Raw genomic sequence first — 18,837 nt, forward strand, 5'->3', positions numbered from 1 at the left:
AGGTTAAACTCACTTTAATCAACGTTATATACTAGTTTGTTTTCTGATTACATAATCCCTGTTATTACTTTGCATTATTATTTTTGTAACGTATTATATTGTGGTCGACATATTACCAACAGGTCTTACTTCCTTAATAAAACAGCAAAAAGGACAACACCCTGTTGAGATTAATATCTATCTGTGTAGACTAGATGTAATAATATGCTAAAGGACTGAGACAGTTCCCTATAAATTACAGGTAGCTTTTTAAATTACAAGCACAATTGAGGCCAAAATTTCTGTTTAGACAGACACTAGTTAACTGAGTTTTGCCCCATTTTACAACCTTCCTTGCCACAGTTGTTAAGTGAATCACTGCAGGGTTACTAATTGATTGATTTATGACTGTTTTGTTAAGCGAAATAGGACTTCCCCATTGACTCTGCTATAGGACTAACAGGGCCTCCTGCCTGAGCAGGGGGGTTAGACTAGAAGACCTCCAAGGTCCCTTCCAGCTCTATTTTGATCGGTCGTTCAACCAATCTCATTGTACATATGTTGTGCACTGACAATAAAGATTTGAATTGATTTGATTTGAATTGATTTAATTTGAATTGATTTGAATTGATTTGAATTGATTGGATTGGATTGGATTGATTTGAATTGATTGGAATGAAATGGAATTGATTTGATTTGAATTGATTTAATTTGAATTGAATTGATTTGATTTGAATTGATTTGAATTGAATTGATTGGATTGGATTTGAATTGAATTGATCATTCGTCAGATCCTCTCAGCAGCGTCCGACTGGCGCCCTTGCCCAACATGGCCTCCGCGCCAAGCCTCTGCCCGTTCCAAAGATGGCACCGAGCCGACGTCCTCCTCCTCCTTCCGCCCCGCCCCCTCCTGCCGACGTAGCGCCGCCGGAGCCCCGCCCACAGCCGCCAAGATGGCGCCGTCTAGTGGCGGCCTCGCGCGGTCCTCGTTCTTCGCCGCCTCTGCCGCCGCCGCCGCCTCCGTCCCTGCCGCCGCCGCCGCGAGGGATGCCCAGGCCGGCCGGGTGAGGTCAGTTCCGGGGCGGGGCGGCGGCGCGGAGTGGTGCACGGAGGGGCTGAGGAGGGGCGGACAAAAGACGGGGCTCCGCCGCGGGAGGCGCCACCAGGTGGGTGTGTGGGGGGGGAAGGGCAGTGGGGGAGGGGGCGAGGAGACCCCCCTCCCCCAGACAGGAGCGGAATCCCCCTGGGAGGGGCAGAGCTGGAAAGCTTGAGGACTAGGAACTTGGCTCAGGGGCTATGGGGCAGGGGGCGAGGGAGGGGGGAGAGAAGGGGGCGCAGACACGCCTCTTTGCCTCCCCCACCCCACCCCGAAAACAGCGCAGGCTCAGCACCCCTTGAGGACTAGGAACTTCGTTCATATAAAAGAAGAGGCGTTTTCCCCCCTTCCCCAGATTTTTTTTTCCTTTCGTGGGACCCCTGCTTTTGGGGAGTGAGGGGGGGGCATTGTTTGGAAGGCAAGGATTGGGGGGAGGGGGGGGGAGGGCTGAGCCCAGCCACATGGGCGGGAGGCAGATCCTCAAGGAGGACTAGCGACCTGGCTGGCTTGGATGCCAGGCTGGCCGAAGGACGGAGCGGCTCTACAGGATGGGGGGGGGGGGGTGTCTGTCTGGACCCAACGAATTGGGAGCCCTGCGGGGAAGCAGGTGGGGAGTTTGGGGAGAAACAGGAAAGGCGGGATGGGGGTCACGGAGGGGGCTGGGGTGTTTATGGCACTGCCAAGGAGGGCAGATTTGTGGGGGGAGGGGGCTCCTGGAGGAAGGGGACAGCCCGGAGATGGTTAGGGGGAGAAGGAGGCTGGGGAAAAGAGTTGGGGGCTCTTTGCACAGGATCTTCTGGTAAGAGAGCCCCCTCCCCTCCCCAGACCTTGTATGCCAGAATATATGTGGGCTGCCTTGAGCAAAGGTGGCCTTGAGCCCAGAAAGAAAAATACACCCAAACGGGTCACTTTAGTGAAGGGAGAGGTCAGAAAGGGGGGGGGAGTCGGGGGGCATCAAAAAAAGGGAAACTCAAAACATGCAGGGGGCTTGACTGATTCTCACCTGCGGGGGGGGGAAGGTGGGGGCTTTCAGAGCAGGGGATAAGACAGCCAGGTAGGTCAGAGAGCCATACCCCTCCCTCTCCTCTTCCCTCCCCCCCTTTGGCGTTTGAACTTTTTGAAGGAAGCTGCAACCAGAGACCTAAATGCATTTTAGGAATTTCTGGTTGGGGGGGGTGATGTGGGAAAGAGCCCTGGGGCAGGACTCTCTCTCTCTCTCTGTGTGTGTGTGTGTGTGTCCCTGCATGTGCAGAAGATGAAAGTGGAGATTGGGAAATCTTGGGAAAGCGGGAAAGGACTGGCCATGTTACTAGTCCCTGCCGTGAGAGTGGAAAGGAGGCGAAAGAGAACAGAGATGGGAAGAAAACTTAAGAGGTGGCCCAGCTAAAATCTTGCGGGGGAGGGGGGCAGGGTTTGACTTCAGAGTTGGGCCAAGCCCTGAGGCAGTTTTTTTTTTGGGGGGGGGGGTTAATCCAGTCTCCCGGAAAGGTGAAAACTGGGTGGAGCAGGAAAAAGATGGAGGGAATGTGTGAAGCAAACTAGGACTGGCTGGCTGCCGAAAGAAACGTAGGCGTGGGCAGGATTTAAGGGAAAAAGGGGGGTGCAATTAGGTGACTAACTTTGCATTTTCTGACCAAACTTCAACCGTCATTGTTTTTACTTCAAAGGCTCGGTTGCAGGAGACGCCCCACATTTGTGGCTCTGTGGTGCTGCCGGTACCTTTGCACCATTCTAGCCCTAGCGTTGCGTTTGTGCAAATGTGTGTGCATCCCTTCCCGCTGGTTCATCTGGGGTGATGCTCTCCCTGGAGTTGTTAGGAGGGAAGGAAAAGGAACATAGTGGAGTGTTGTCATTCCAGGAACAATGCCAAAATGTCCTTTAAGACAAGGATGGAGAAAACAAACAGGGCTGGTCCGGGTGCAGACGGACAAGATAGAAGAGATTCCGGGAACTTTTAAAAACAAGACAAAACATTTTGCAGCTCTTCCTTTGTTTGGCTGCTGGGGAAGGTCAGCTATTGAAAGGTGTCGGAAGAGAGGAACTGAATGGGGAAAGGATGTCTTGGTCGGGTTGTTTAGGAGTGAGAAACTGGATGCATAATTTTGCAGGATATATTTTTATTTATCAAACTTAGCTGCCACCATCTAAGGGACCAAAAAAAAAACCATCGATCTTTACCAACTAAGCTTTTCTGCCTTAATAAAAGGCAGAAGCTTCCATTATGGTGTAGATGACTTCATCAGATGCATCAGAAATCTGTTTAATATAATTGGTGTAGGCAGAAAAAGCGCTATTAGATTCCTTCTGATTTATGGAGATGCTGATTGTGTCGTCTTCACAAAAGAGGCTGCCTAACCTGTTGAGTTTTTCCGCTGTTAGAATTCACATCTCGGCACAAGGAGAAAGGCCCAGATGGATGCATTTTTATGCGTTTATTGCTACTTGCCCCTTTCCATGCCAAAACATCTCCCAAGTGTTATAAAACAGAAATAAATGACAGAACAAAAGCATGTCATAAAACATGATCATTAAAATAGGTGGGGCAAGAAAAACAAAAGAGTTTAGATTTCCTGATAATTCCAATCGAAGTAAACAGATGTAAATTTGGTTTCTTTTTCTGGAGGGAATTGTTTTAAGGTTCAGGGTGAGAACAATTAATCAGTGCCTCCAGAGGTTGTGAGTATTTCATCACAGGGGGTTTTTCAAGACAAGCCGTTTGTCCGGAATGATGTAAGGTCTGCTTGAGTAGGGGGTTGGATAGAAGACCTCCAAGGTCCCAAGTTCTGTTATTCTATAATGTGCCAGTTTGTAGGGATTGACTTACGGTACACCAGACCATGGTACCTGAACGATGCTGGCTCCACCTTCTCCATCATTAAGCGAGGAAAAAGCCGTCAGTCAACCAGCTGCAAGGTTTTCAGTTCCCAGCATTCCCCTGGTGACTTGGGCATGTGCTAAGCATTCTGGGGGTTGAAGGATGTGCCTTTGGAGAGTTCCCAAGTATTAATAAGTGCTAAAGATGGAAATCCAGAAATTTCTTTTATGTGGGTAATCTCTTCCCAGGATGGGAAATCGACTTCGGACTTTTTTCGCTATAGCTAGCGTTTTTAATATTCAGAACTTGGAGGAATTTAAAAAAAAAACCTTTAAAGTTTAATCCCACGTGCTTTGATTGTTCTTTTGAGCCTTTGTTTTGAAAACAGAGACCCCTGACGGAATGTCTCTCGTTTCAGGAAAACGACTTCCATGGCGTTTGGAGACCGGCTCCCGACTCAGGATCGTTCCCGGGCCAGTAATTTTGAACTCCAGCACAGACTGCTGAAGTGCAGATAGCAGAGCTGAGACGAGAAGCCGGCAACCTTTTTTTGGAAGAGGGCGGGGCCGTCCCGGGAATGACCGGTTTGGTAAGGCCATCCTCCTTTCTTTAAAACCAGAAAACGGGGGGGGGGAGCGAGCCCTCGGTTGGTAGGAGAGAGGTCTGCTCAGAAGTCTAGGCAGCTGTGAAGGAAGCAATTTTGAAATGGCTTCTAGAACAGAGGGTCCTTGACCTACAGTCTTTCGTTTAGTGACTGTTCAAAGTTACAACGGCACTGAAAAAAGTGACTCGACTGATGCAGCATCCCCAAAATTCAGACACTTGGCAACTGGTTCATATTTATGACGGTCGCAGTGTCCTGGGGTCGCGTGATCCCCTTTTGCGACCAGCCACGTCATCGGAAGAGCCCGATTCACTTAACAACCGTATTATACACTTAATAACTGCAGTGATTCACTTAAAAGTGGCAAGAAAGTCGTGAAACGGTGCAAAATTCACTTAACTGTCTTGCTTAGCAACAGGAACTTTGGACTCCGTTGTGGTCGTAAGTCGAGGACCGCCTGTATGAGATGGGTGGGGCGAGTGGCACATCCTTAAATTGGATGACGGAGCCGCTCCATACAAACCGCTTGCCTTCCCGATCCAAAATGGGGAGTCCTTGACTGATGGCCACGATTAAGCCTCAAAGTTTTGTTCCTAAGTGAGTTTTGCCCCATTTTACGACCTTTTTGCTGCTGTTAACGTGAATAACGCAGTCATTAAGCGAATCTGGCTTTGTTTGTCACAAATGGTGATCGCATGAGCCCCTAAGGTCACAAATACAGGACTGCTGCCAGCTCTCCAGATTTTGATTGCGCTTTGTTGCAAGTGCGAAGATTGGTATTAAATTGCTTTCTTTCAGTGCCGTTGTAACTTAAAGCCGTCACTGAACAAAGGATTGTTAAGTCGAGGACTATCTCTGGCACTAGTGCTTTTTTCTTGAGAGCTGGTCTTCCCCATCTGGTGGACCTTCAGAGGTCCTTCACAGCAGGTCCACCTTCCCCAGAGGCCCCCTTATGTCCAAGCGGTGGACTCCCCAGTGTGAAAAAGGCTCCGTTTACGCCGTTAAACGAGGAAAGGAACAAGCCCTCCCTGTGGCTAGAATTATGTAAGGGAATCATAAATTATTCCCGCTTCGGCTCTCGGAGAAACTGGCTCTGCGAGCTTTGGAAATGAAGTTGCCGTCCAAAACGCCGCGTTGAGTTTCCTGGAGATGGAAGGCTGGCACGCGTAGCTTTGCTCGGGGCAGAGAAATCTCAGCTTCCCTTCTTAATGACTGACTACTATTAACACCTCACGGAGGGCAAAACTTCGCAAGTGGCGAAGCGGCTTCCGTTTTTCTCGCACATCTCCGCGTGGGTGTTGTTTGTTTGTGTGTGTGTGTGTGTGCTACGTGCTGGTCGGCTCTGCCACAGCAGCTTATTAAAGAAGATGGAATCGCAGCATGGGTGAAGAAATGCTCCAATAAAGTCTGGCTATTTGGAGGCCGGCTTCTTGGGAAATGGAGGATTTGAAACGGTTGTTGCGTTTGTCGGAGAAAAAGCCCAGCGGAAAAAAAAAAAGGATTTAGCGGCATAGTGGAACTGCAATTATTAATTATTAATAATCATTAATGATTTTAATAAGGGGAAAAGGAATAAAAAGTAAGCCAGTGCAGCTTTCTAGATTTGCATCCGCGGAAGGAGAGTAACAAGGTCGTGTGAAGTGTTGGCCCAGGCAGTCCTCAACTTAACGACCACAATTGAGCCCAACATTTCTGTTGTTAAGCGAGTTTTGCCCGATGACCTTTCTGGGATCATGTGATCCCCTTTTGTGACCTTCCAACAAGCGAAAGTTGATGGGGAAACCAGATTCACTTACGCTAAGTGAGGCGTTCCACAAAACGACAGGGATTTGGGGGTCAATTTTGGTCACAAGTCAAGGATTAGCTATGCTTTTCGGTTGAAGATTCCAGCACTCCAGAGTTGGAGATCTTCATTTCTGACTAAATTTGCAAAGATCAGAATTGCCCCGTGGGAAAAAAATTCTGCACCTGGGACAGACCCCGGTTGAGTGCTGGGAAGCCCCCCCTGCCCCCCATTGCCATCCCAGCCTGTCCTGCACCACACCTGTTCTCCTTTGGCTGCTGAACTGTAAGAATGCTGCCCTTGAAAGGACAATGCACAGATCACGGTGACTTGGCACTTTCCTCACTCCTAAGCAGCACAGCTGGCTCGTGTGGCTGTGTCATCGCATCGGTAGGTCTTGGTCACGGCTGCCCATTTCGGTGCCAAGCTTTAGGGTACCCCTCCAGTCGAATTCCGGGAAGGAGGAAACGGGGTGCTTTTCATTTAGCTTGCATTTTCCGTCGCTTTGCATTGAGCTGAAACAGGTTCGGTCTGCTTAACTTACCCAAACCTCTCAACTTACGATCAGACTGTAGCATCGGGTGCAAACCTGCCTATTCATTTTTTTTTTTTTGCTAGGGAAAGCAGCATAATTAGTAAGAGTTTGCCCCAGCTGTTCTGCTTTTTTAATATTATTTATCGATTTATTTTTTAAAATATATAACAGTTGCCCAACTCCAGTGGGAGTCTGGGTGATGCATCAAACAAAATAGAATAAAAAATCCACGTTAAATTGATTCAAACCTAAAACCACAGGCAAAAAACAAAACAAACAAAAAAAAATGGGCACAAATCAAATGAAACTGGGCTGGACTGGATGACCTCCAAGGTCCCTTCCAACTCTCTTATTCTGAAACATGTTAGCCATCCAGGCTAGGAATTCTGGGAGTTGGGAGTCCCAATGGGTCAGTTGAGCATCAGAATCGGGAAGAGCGTGCAAGGAGAAGGAGGGCCCAAGTTGAATCTCCATAGGGGTCCGAGGAGATGTTGTCCAAGCTCTTTGACAATCCCTGCCAGCTCACCCACCAAACTGCCCCACAGATAAGCCACAAATAAGTTGATTGAGCTCACCCCAGGCTCACACGTCACATTCTCCATTGCTTTTAGCCTTTGAAAAGGAGCCCAGCAGTTGTGATTGGCAAAGCATGGCTTGTTGGAACAGTCACTAGATTAGACTAATAGTTGTAAGTCAAGGACGACTTGTACATCGCAGAGTTGTGGGGATGAAGACTCCACCAATGTTCTCTTCCGGCGGAAGAGAATATTTGTAGCTCAAGATTGGATCGAGGGGTCCTTGGTGCTCTCTGAGGTTGGTGGTTTTCTTCCAGGGGTTTCATGACCCAACTAGGTGACATCATCCGTGCTAGAAGCAAACCCCCCTCTCTTCTAGCACGGATGATGCTACCTATTTTGGTAATGAAAGGTCTGCAAGAAAACGACCAAGCTCAGAGAGCACCCAGGACCCCAAAGAACACAACACAGACTCCAATGCAGCATTAGAATCTTTTAATTGATTTAAATAGTGATATTCGGCCAGACAAACAGCTGTTTATGTAGCAAGGAGTCACCAGGGCATACTTTTCTGGAAAATACAAAATAGAATTAAGTGGTGCTCCGGAGGCTGCCTTCTGGAGCTTTCCAACACATCCTTGAATTTTTCTTCCTCTTTCAGGATAGCCGTGCACAATTCCACCATTTAAGGAGTCAATTTTGGAATTGGCTGAAAACCTTGGGAATTGTTCTCCTCATTAGCTTTTCCCAACCAGATCTTCAAGTTTTTGCTTTTTCTTTTTGCTCAGGAACTTTGCTCAAAAGGTTGAGATTTTTCTTCTGTTCAAAAAACAACAAAGTTTACAAAGTCCTTGCTTGGGAGTGGGGTAGAAAGTAAAAAGGAATAGAATAGCCAGGCTGGATTGTTAAGGCCTGAGAACTTCTGACCATCTCTTTTTCTGGTACTAGAACAAAAACACACACACACAAAAAAGCTGCATTTCAAAAGCTCTCATTTTTGGAGAAAAACAGCCCACCCACTGCTTTAGCGGGGAGAGAGAGAGAGCGCTGTTTATAAATCAGATAACTGTTGGGCAAAAAAATTTTTTATCCTTTCGAAATCTGCCAAGTGCCCAGGAGGTAAGATTTTCCAGCTGGGAAATTGAGCAGAATTAAAGAAGAACGTTAGATGAACCCCCAAACCAAAATTTAGAAGGTTTAAGAGATGGGTTTGCAAACTCTTGCTTCGGAACAGACCTCTGTAGACCAGAGAGGCTAACATCAAACAATTCTTCCCCATCCAATTCTGTAATTGTAGGTACTTAACATTTTGCAATGTGAACCGGTAGTAAAAGGGGTAAGTAGAACCCACCCCTGCCCTGGGGTGAATGAACGGATGAATGAATGGTCAGACACCGAATTGAGTGGAAAAATCTTTTCAGGCCCTTTTCAATATAATGCCAACAAAGTTGAGACTCTGCGTAGCTGTCTTTGGACCTTGAAAATTGAAGATCCTTTTCAGAGGATTCTGCCTGAAATTGTTTGTGCCGAAAAATGAAACTGGGTCACGCAAAGGAACGTGTTTCCTGCAGTCATAAGTTTAAATAAATAAGGCTGGCCTAGCCCAACTTGTCAGCTGATTGAAACTGCTTTTCTTTTTTTTCTTTTTGGCAGTTCTCTTTGCTTCCCTTGTATTCCGAAGTACAACTTCTGAATTCTGAAAGCTGTGATTTATTTCAGGGGATGTGTAGAGCTTTAACATGGGGTTGGGTGGTGTAAGGAAGTTTGCAGCCGTTTGCGGAAAAAAAACCCTGCGCGGATCTCGTTTTTGCTGAATGCATATTTACGATGCTAGAGTGCTTTGCCTTCAATTTTTCCTCTCTTCGTCCTTGAGAAAAAAAAACTAGAAGTGAAATGAATAATCCCCTGCAGGAAGAAAATCAAACCCTCTACTACTTGAGTGCTGACAGAATGCTTCTTCAGTCTTGGCATCTTCTGGTTTGGCATTAATACAGCAAATTAAGGCTGACCGACTTCTATACAGGTAGTCCTCCACATACGGCCATAATGGAACCTGCCCATTACGGTTATAAAATGGATTTTTCACAGGACCAACCTGATTTTACGACCTTTTTTAGCAGTGGTTGTTAAGTGAACTAATGGTTTGCTAAGGCTGCGGCTTTGCCAAAAACCCAGAATAAGTGCCAGTTGCGACAAAACCATCGAAAAATGCAATTACATCACCGTGGGACGCTGCAAACCATTGCTTTAAATGTTTGCCGCATTCTGCACTCACCTGATTCCCTTAAAGGTAAAGGTTCCCCTTGCACATATGTGCTAGTCGTTCCAGACAAGCCGAAGAGGCAGCGCTGTCTGAAGACGTCTCCGTGGTCATGTGGCCGGCATGACTCAACGCCAAAGACCCACGGAACGCTGTTACCTTCCCACCAAAGGTGGTTCCTATTTTTCTACTTGCATTTTTTTTTACGTGCTTTCGAACTGCTAGGTTGGCAGAAGCTGGGACAAGGAACGGGAGCTCACCCCGTTACGCGGCACTCGAATTCGAACCACTGAACTGCCGACCTTTCGATCGACAAGCTCAGCGTCTTAGCCACCGAGTCACTGCGTCCCTTCTGATTCCCTTACCTGCGTTCAATTACATATTTTTTAAGTCAAACAGGAAACCGGCCCATCTGGAGACAAAGCATCCGCCTTGGCCTTACGGTTTCGTTTCCAAGAAAGTCTTTGAGTTCCTTAAAAGGCCTTTTGGAGAAGCAGACGAAGAAAAACAATGGATGACTCAGTCCGGCCTGTGGGTTGGTTGGAAGGAGAGGAAACCAGAAAGGTCCAAGGTGGAGAGATTGAGAACATCTGATGGGCCTCTTTTCATCCTTTGTTCTTCATTTTTTGAGCAGATGCTTCAGGGGATCTAACGTGGAGGTCATTTCCTCCCAATGTTCTCCCAGCTCTTAAAGTCAAAACAGCCTCTCTTAAATTCTTGATGGCACCTTCTGCCTTCCTGTCACCCTTCAGATGTATCTGCCCTCAACCACCAACGAGAAACTTCTGGTTGTCTCTCATGGGAACAAGTCCTGGTGGACAAAGTCTTCTCCAAAATGGGAAGGGGCTGGGCTTTTGAGTTTGGTCATTGGCTCCGTCCTTGTTTCTGCTTTGCTTGGACACGGTGGCTCAGTGACCAAGACGCTGAGCTTGTCGATCGAAAGGTCGGCAGTTCAGCGGTTCGAATCCCTAGTGCCGCGTAATGGGGTAGGAGTTCCTGTTCCTTGTCCCAGCTTCTGCCAACCTAGCAGTTCGAAAGCATGTAAAAAAAAATGCAAGTAGAAAAATAGGAACCCCCTTTGGTGGGAAGGGAACAACGTTCCGTGGGCCTTTGGCGTTGAGTCATGTCGGCCACATGACCACAGAGACGTCTTCAACAGCGCTGGCTCTTCGACTTTGAAACGGAGATGAGCACCGCCCCCCCTAGAGTCAGGAACAACTAGCACATATGTGTGAGGGGAACCTTTACCTTTACCTTAAAACCTATGAAGAACAGTTACAGGAATCGGGTTTGTCTAGTCTAACGAAGAGAAGGACTATGGCTGACATGATAGTCTGTGCTAACAGATGTGTGCTCAGCCACCACTTCCATGGTCCACTCGAGGCCCGGAGGTGGGCCGTGGCTCAGAGGTTGGGGACCCTGTTTTATGCCATATGCTGAATTAATAAATGTGGTAAGCGGGATTCACAACACTTTGAAGGCCAAATAACTCTTCCTTATGTATGTTGGTCACACCTGCTGATGGTTTTCTCTCTCTTTCAGGTGAGCCATGATTCCCGTCACGGAATTGCGCTACTTTGCCGATACCCAGCCGGCGTACCGCATTCTGAAGCCCTGGTGGGACGTCTTTACGGACTACATCTCCATCGTGATGCTAATGATCGCGGTATTTGGCGGGACCCTCCAGGTCACCCAGGACAAAATGATTTGCTTGCCTTGCAAATGGGTCACCAAAGACGCTTGCAACGATTCTTCCCGCGAATGGCCGGCTGCAAACCTGGACTCCGGATACTATAATGCTTCCCTGGGGACGCCCCTGGACCCTGGGCCCACCGGGATCAAATACGATCTCGACCGTCATCAATATAACTACGTGGATGCCGTGTGTTACGAAAACCGCCTTCACTGGTTTGCCAAATATTTCCCCTACCTCGTCCTGCTGCACACCCTGATTTTCTTGGCTTGTAGCAACTTCTGGTTCAAATTCCCCAGGACAAGCTCCAAGCTGGAGCACTTTGTCTCCATCCTCTTGAAATGCTTCGACTCTCCGTGGACCACGCGGGCTCTGTCCGAGACGGTGGTGGAGGAAAGCGACCCTAAGCCGGCTTTCGGGAAGATGAACGGCTCGATGGAGAAGAAGTCTTCCAACGTCAGCGAAGATGTGGAAGCCACCGCCCCGATGCTACAAAGGACCAAGTCTCGGATCGAACAAGGCATCGTGGACCGCACGGAGAACGGCGTCCTGGACAAGAAGGAAGGGGAGCAAGCCAAAGCGCTCTTCGAGAAGGTCAAGAAGTTCCGGACCCACGTGGAAGAAGGAGACATTGTCTACCGCCTCTACATGAGGCAAACCATCATCAAGGTCATCAAGTTCATCCTCATCATTTGCTACACGGTCTACTACGTCAACAACATCACCTTTGACATCGATTGCAAAGTGGACATCGAGAGCCTGACCGGCTACCGCATGTACCGCTGCGCTCACCCCCTGGCGACCCTCTTCAAAATCTTGGCGTCCTTCTACATCAGCCTGGTGGTCCTCTATGGCCTGATCTGCATGTACACCCTTTGGTGGATGCTCCGGAGATCCCTCAAGAAGTACTCCTTCGAGTCCATCCGGGAAGAGAGCAGCTACAGCGACATTCCTGACGTCAAGAACGACTTCGCCTTCATGCTCCACCTGATCGACCAATACGACCCTCTCTACTCCAAGCGTTTTGCCGTCTTCCTCTCGGAGGTGAGTGAAAACAAGCTCCGGCAGCTGAACCTCAACAACGAATGGACGTTGGAGAAGCTGCGCCAAAGAATCACCAAGAACTCCCAGGACAAGCTGGAGCTGCACCTGTTCATGCTCAGCGGCATTCCCGACACGGTCTTCGACCTGGTTGAGCTGGAGGTCTTGAAATTGGAGCTCATTCCTGATGTCACCATCCCGCCCAGCATCGCCCAGCTCACCAGCCTCAAGGAACTCTGGCTGTACCACACGGCGGCTAAAATCGAGGCCCCGGCTCTGGCCTTCTTGAGGGAGAACCTGAAATCCTTACACATCAAGTTCACAGACATTAAGGAGATTCCCTTGTGGATTTACAGCCTGAAGACCCTGGAAGAGCTTCATCTCACGGGGAACCTGAGTGCCGAGAACAACCGCTACATTGTGATTGACGGCCTGCGGGAGCTGAAGAGGCTCAAAGTCCTGAGGCTGAAGAGCAACCTGACCAAGCTGCCCCAGGTGGTGACGGACGTGGGCGTCCATCTGCAGAAGCTCTCCATCAACAACGAAGGCACCAAGCTCATGGTCCTCAACAGCCTGAAGAAGATGGTCAACCTGACGGAACTGGAGCTCATCCGCTGCGACCTGGAGCGCATCCCTCACTCCATCTTCAGCCTCCACAACCTGCAGGAGATCGACCTCAAGGACAACAACCTCAAGACCATCGAGGAGATCATCAGCTTCCAGCACCTCCATCGCCTCACCTGCCTTAAACTCTGGTACAACCAAATTGCCTACATCCCCGTGCAGATCGGCAACCTTACCAACCTGGAGCGCCTCTACCTGAACCGCAACAAGATTGAGAAGGTGCCCACCCAGCTCTTCTTCTGCCGGAAACTTCGCTATCTGGATCTCAGCCACAACCTCTTGAATTGCATACCGGCGGAAATCGGGGCGCTGCAGAACCTGCAGAACTTGGCGGTGACAGCCAACAGGGTAAGGAAAGGGGGTGTGTGCTTGTTGCGGGTGCGTTTTGCAATAAAATCCTGTGTGGATTTTGCAGTTAAGAACATATAAAAAGGTAATGGTTCCCTTCGCACATATGTGCTAGTCGTTCCCGACTCTAGGGGGCAGTGCTCATCTCTGTTTCAAAGCCGAAGAGCCAGCGCTGTCCGAAGACGTCTCCGTGGTCATGTGGCCGGCATGACTCAACGCCAAAGGCGCATGGAACGCTGTTCCCTTCCCACCAAAGGTGGTCCCTATTTTTCTACTTGCAATTTTTACCTGCTTTCGAACTGCTAGGTTGGCAGAAGCTGGGACAAGTCACGGGAGCTCACCCTGTTACGCGGCGCTAGGGATTCGAACCGCTGAACTGCCAACCTTCTGATCGACAAGCTCAGTGTCTTAGCCACTGAGCCACTGCCTCCCTTTTAAGAACATATATAGATATATATATAATACAGGGCTTTAGTTTCGGGCTTGACAATTACACGAACAGCAGTGAGCTGAAATAACACAGCTCTGTGTACCTTTTGGGCTCTGTTTACTTGTTGAGAGCTTAAAATAAAAAGAGAACGGGACAAAGCTACCCAGAAGCATGAACCGGCCACTTTTTCAGAGCTGCTGCTGCAAAAGTAAATAAGATTTTGGCACGATTAAAGTGGATTTATCAGGGAACAGCCTCGCTAGAGGTCTTTTCGAACGAAAGGGCTTGTCAAGATTTAAAAAAAAGAAAGCTTGTATATCATGCAGCAGGCCAGGATTAAATTTAATCCGGGGATTTTTTTTTTTTTTGCCTTTGTATTTTTAACCACTATGAGATAACTCTCATTTCATGGGGATTCTGTGCCGGCATCAGGCCACCATTAACAAAACTGACTAACGACAGTTACTGGTCATGACGTTGTTATCATTATTACCTTGATAATTTTTATTTCTTTCTTTAAAAGTGTCGGAAGGTTAGGCTCCACCTCCTATGACTTTTTTCTTCTTTTAATTTTTTTTTTTTTTAAAGTATTAAATTTAATATGCAATATTAGTCGCAGCGTCCCGGGATCACATCAACAAAGTCAAAGGGGGAAGCCAGTCTCACTTAACAACCGTGTGACTCAATGATTCACTTAACGAATGTGGCCAAAAAAGTTTGAAAATGGGGCAAAACTCACTTAGCAACTGCCTTGCTTAGAAATTTGGGGGTCAGTTGTGGTGGTAAATGGAGGACTGCCTGTACCTCTTTCAAGTGCCAGGGTCAGCTCCTTCCTTAGTACAAAACCCTCCACAAAATCACTCCCCACCTGGAAAAAAAACCCCTTGATTTATTTCTTTTAAGGGACAGGGCAGTGCTGCCCATGTCTTTACAATTTCCCTCCCCCAAAAATGGATTTCTTTCTTTTTGCGAAGAGAAAAGAAGAGGAACAGCAGCTGATGGAAATTGTTTTGCAACTAATCAAAAAGGCTCATTTCTTTCCTTTCCTTTTCATTTCCCCTGTTCTGGGCAAAACTCCAGTTCTCACGAGGCTGACCAGCGATGGGAGGGGTTCTTTTGTTCACGGAAAGGGTTTCATTTCCCCCACCCCCTTTTTTTTTTTTTTTTGAAAGAAAGACTTTAAAAGTTCTAGCAAATCTTTCTCCTGCAAATTGGTTTCTCTAATTTGACAATCTCTGGCTGTTTTTGGAGCTGCCAGTCTGGGAACTGGCAGTCCTACAGTCTGAAAAAGCCACGACATACATAGGACAAACAGGAGATTAATAAAGGTGGTTTTGTAGGTAAGGGCTAGTTTTTGGGGTGATGAGGGACTCAAGATGAAGCGAGACCATTTGGGTTTTTGTAACTGCAAAAGTTACCCTAAAGAAATCTTTTCCCATCAGTCTGCCTTTTTCTTTTCTAATGTACTTTATTCACAGAGCTGGACCTTTGGGCCTTAATTCCTTAAAGAGTTTTGTACTTTTATTTTTATTTATCTGTATCCCACCTATTTTTTTAAAAATAACTTGCGGTGGTGGACGCATTCTCCTCCTGTTTTCCCCGCAAGAATAGCCCTGTGAGGTGACCTGGGCTGAGAGAGGGAGGAACCGGCCCAAAGTCACCCATGTAGCTCTATTGCCGAAGGCAGAACTAGAACTCCCAGTCTCCTGGTGATTGGCTCCAAGACACCCAGCTGGCTTTCATGGCTGAAGCAGAACTTGAACTCGGGGCCTCCCGCTTTCCAGCCTTAAATACTAGACCTAACCAACAACTTTGTTGCTTCTTTTATTATTATGTTTATTATGAGTATTTCCCCTCAATATTTCCAAACCCAAATATTCGGGGCAAAAGAAAGGTGTTTGTTTATATATTTTTTTTAAAAAAGGAAACACTTGCAATTAAAATGTTAAAGTCAGCTTTTTTTTAAAAAAAAAAAAAAATTTCCACTCCCTGCCCTAAATCAGTTCGCTTGATTTATGAACTCCGGATACTAAAATGCCTGGTGGATATTTTTCTTTGCTTCTCCTTCAAATATACACGTCTCTCTCGCCCACCCACTTCCCTTCCTGGCCGTCTGCCTCCTCCGTCTCCCGCTGTTTTAAAAAGTTTTGCAAAATCTTGAGTTTTCGTCTCAAACGTATTCTTTCATTGCCGCTTGGGGTTTTTTCCCCCTGCTTTTCCATTGCAGAATTTAGCAAAATGCTGCTTTGGAAAACAATCAAGCTTCCTCCTCCTCCTCCTCTTCCTCCTCGAAAGGTGTCTGTTGTGGCTCCCACAAATGATATGTTGATCTCATTAACTCCATGACAACAAAGCAGCAATAGATTAATTACGGACCCTTGTAGCTGTCTCCCCTCCCTGGAGGCTCTTCCTGTTTTCTAGGCCCTGCTTTGTTTGCTTGGAAACAATTTATTTTCCCTCCCTTCCAACTCCCAAGGCCAGCTTCAGCAAAGGATGGAGGCTGTCTCCCAAGACGAGACAGAGAAAGAAAGGTTTTAAAAGCCATATTTTCTTGCCAAGAAAAAAGAAAGTGGCGAGAAACAGTTGAATCTGGCTTCCCTGTTGACTTTGCTCGTCAGAAGGTCTCACAAGGGAGTTTTAACAGCTCCGGTGAGGGTCTTTAAAGTTTTTAGAAGCTTTTTAAGGCATCAGTTTTGCCCCTGAAGTCTTCCACTTCCTCTCCCCCCAATGGAAAATACGGGCTGTATTTCTTCTAATCGTCCCCTACGGTAGTTCTCAACATACAGCCGTTTCTTTCATTGCCGAAGTTACAACAGCCCTGGGGAAAAACAGTGAGTTATGACTGGTCCTCGAACTTAACAACCAGCACAGCATTACACAATCGAAATTTGGGTGGCTGGCAACTGGCAAGCAGAGTCCGCGGGGTGGAGGGGAGCCAGTTTCGCTTATAAACTGCACCCTTCCTTTTAACAACTGCCAGTGACTTTGCTGAACCACCTCGGCAAAGGAAGGCTGCAAAAACCATGAAAAGGCGAGTGTGACTCACTCAACCACTGCCTCGCTTAGCAACGGCAAGTCCAGTTCCAATGGTGGTCATAAGTTGAGAACTACCTGTACAGCAGGGAGAAATCCGCAGAAGGGCTCACCTCCAGAAGTTGTGGGTGCTTTGTCACTGGAGGTTTTTAAGGAGAGATTGTCCAGAATGGGCTCATCGGGTCCCCTGCTCGAACAGGGGGTTGGACTAGATGACCTCCGAGGTCTCTTCCAACTCTGTTGTTTTCTGATTCTGCTGTTGTGGGTAAAGCTTGCCCCCCCCCCCCCGCCTCTTAACCTTCCTTCTCTGCAAACCAGCTTTGATCCCTTGTCTAAGCAGCAGAGCCTGACTCTCTCTCTCTCTCATTTTTTTATTTCATTTCCTTCTTTCCTCCCTCCAGATCGAGGGTCTCCCCGCTGAGCTGTTCCAGTGCCGGAAAATACGGACTTTACACCTGGGCAACAACGTCCTGCAGTCGCTGCCATCCCGGGTGGGCGAGCTGACCAACCTGTCTCAGATCGAACTGCGGGGCAACCGCTTGGAGTGCCTGCCGGTGGAGCTGGGCGACTGCCCCTTGTTGAAGCGCAGTGGGCTGGTGGTAGAGGAGGACCTTTTCAACACGCTGCCCTTGGAGGTCAAGGAGAGGCTTTGGAGGGCGGACAAAGAGCAAGCTTGAAGCCTTGCCGGACGAAGTTGATTCCGCTGAGCTGGGGAGCTGCAGGCTCGCCCGTTTCCCGTCTCTGACCAAGGGGGTTCCAGGGGACCCTGGACTCACATACCCCCCGCTTCCCCTGGCCCCCTGCTCTGGAGACCCTCACCCTGAGGGGCATGGCTCCCTGACTGACAGCCCAGAAGGATCAGGAGTGGCTGGGAAAACGAGACTCTTCCCTGCTTCAGGAAGGAGAGGAGGAGCAGAAGAGACTGGGGAAGGAAGGGATCTTGGTCCGTGGCTCTCTGCGGGGCAGGAAGTGGGAACTGGTCGCCGTCCCTGCTAGAAAGGAGACTGGGGCTGGCGTGCTCGACTGTGTTGGGGCAGAGAGCCTGATCCCGCTACTGTTTCATGTGCTTGGGACCGTCCTTGAGTGCTGCACCCCATCTGAAGGGGAGAATGGCATCCGGCTGTCCAGCTACGCGTTGCCCCAAGTCCAATCCTAACTCCCAGCAATGACCCTCTCCAAGGAATGGATCGGAGAAGATCCAGCCTTCATTTTTCTTTTTTTTTCCCCACAGTGGCATTTTTTTTTTTAAAAAGTACTTTACTTTAGAATCCTATTTGCAAAAGTCTGACTTAACCCACCCAGCCCCCCTTCGTCCTGGAGTTTCCCCCCCACCCCCAAATTTGAGATTTTCCCAAATCTTGATGGCTTTGGTTCCGACAGAAGAGTGTGAGATCAAAGAATTTCCACGTTGAAGGATGCCAGCCTGTATTTTTCCGTTAAAAGAAAAAAGAAAAAACAGTCTTAGCAGTTGCAGAAACATTCAACGCTGGGGTGGGCAGGAGAAGTTCAGTTTAATTTTTAAACTGACGCTTGACATTCCTTATAAGACTTAAAACACGGCTACAATTGAGGGGAACTGGGGTCAAAACACTAAACCAGAATCCTTAATATGCGTAACCTGCTACCAGCATCTTTCCATGAGATTTAAGACTCCGTCAATGTTCCCTCTTCCCTTTATGGCTTTTTTTTTTTTTTTTAAATAACAGCTGGTCTGTTTTCATTTTTGAAGCCTCGGTTGTCCAAAGAGACAGGTATTTTGCCTCCGTGATCCGGCTCGACGCAGCACCAAGTCTTAAAAAAGGCGTGGCCGAAAATTCAGGGCAGGGGTTGGGGAGGGGTGGAGTTGGTTGCGAGGTTTGAGGGGAGGGACGCATTTCTTTGTGAGGAAGCGAGGAAGGAGTCGAATTTGCACTATTGTCCAGCACGCCTGTCCTAGTGAAAAATGAATTATTATTTTTTTTTACCCCTGTGCGCTCCCCACACACACACGTGGCCTAAACTTTCCATCTCTTGTTTGCAACTGGAAAATTGCACCTGCCAGAGGAGCAAGGAATTAAGTTCCCAAGGTTCTCGGCCAGGAT

The 18,837-nt window shown here is 48.0% G+C and overlaps 1 protein-coding gene across 1 annotated transcript; it reads left to right on the plus strand.

Moving 5' to 3' along the window:
• The first annotated feature begins 4,342 nt into the window (after positions 1–4,342).
• On the plus strand, positions 4,343–18,077 carry LRRC8A (leucine rich repeat containing 8 VRAC subunit A). Its single transcript, XM_070955717.1, has 3 exons — positions 4,343–4,479; positions 11,130–13,293; positions 17,158–18,077. Exons 2-3 carry the CDS (start codon positions 11,137–11,139, stop codon positions 17,431–17,433), a joined length of 2,433 nt encoding a protein of 810 aa, XP_070811818.1. The 5' UTR covers positions 4,343–4,479; positions 11,130–11,136; the 3' UTR covers positions 17,434–18,077.
• Positions 18,078–18,837: the final 760 nt, after the last annotated feature.

Source organism: Pituophis catenifer, unplaced genomic scaffold (assembly GCF_029215685.1).
Source record: "Pituophis catenifer annectens isolate HBS135680 unplaced genomic scaffold, rPitCat1.0.hap2 SCAF_17, whole genome shotgun sequence".
In the NCBI taxonomy this organism is placed as follows: domain Eukaryota; kingdom Metazoa; phylum Chordata; class Lepidosauria; order Squamata; family Colubridae; genus Pituophis; species Pituophis catenifer.

What these genes read in the sequence shown, in the direction of transcription:
- LRRC8A (XM_070955717.1), top strand. Translation starts at nt 11,137, where the DNA reads ATGATTCCCGTCACGGAATTGCGCTACTTTGCCGATACCCAGCCGGCG. An exon ending in TGGCGGTGACAGCCAACAGG is followed by an intron (nt 13,294 to 17,157) that starts GTAAGGAAAGGG and finishes TCCTCCCTCCAG; the next exon opens with ATCGAGGGTCTCCCCGCTGA.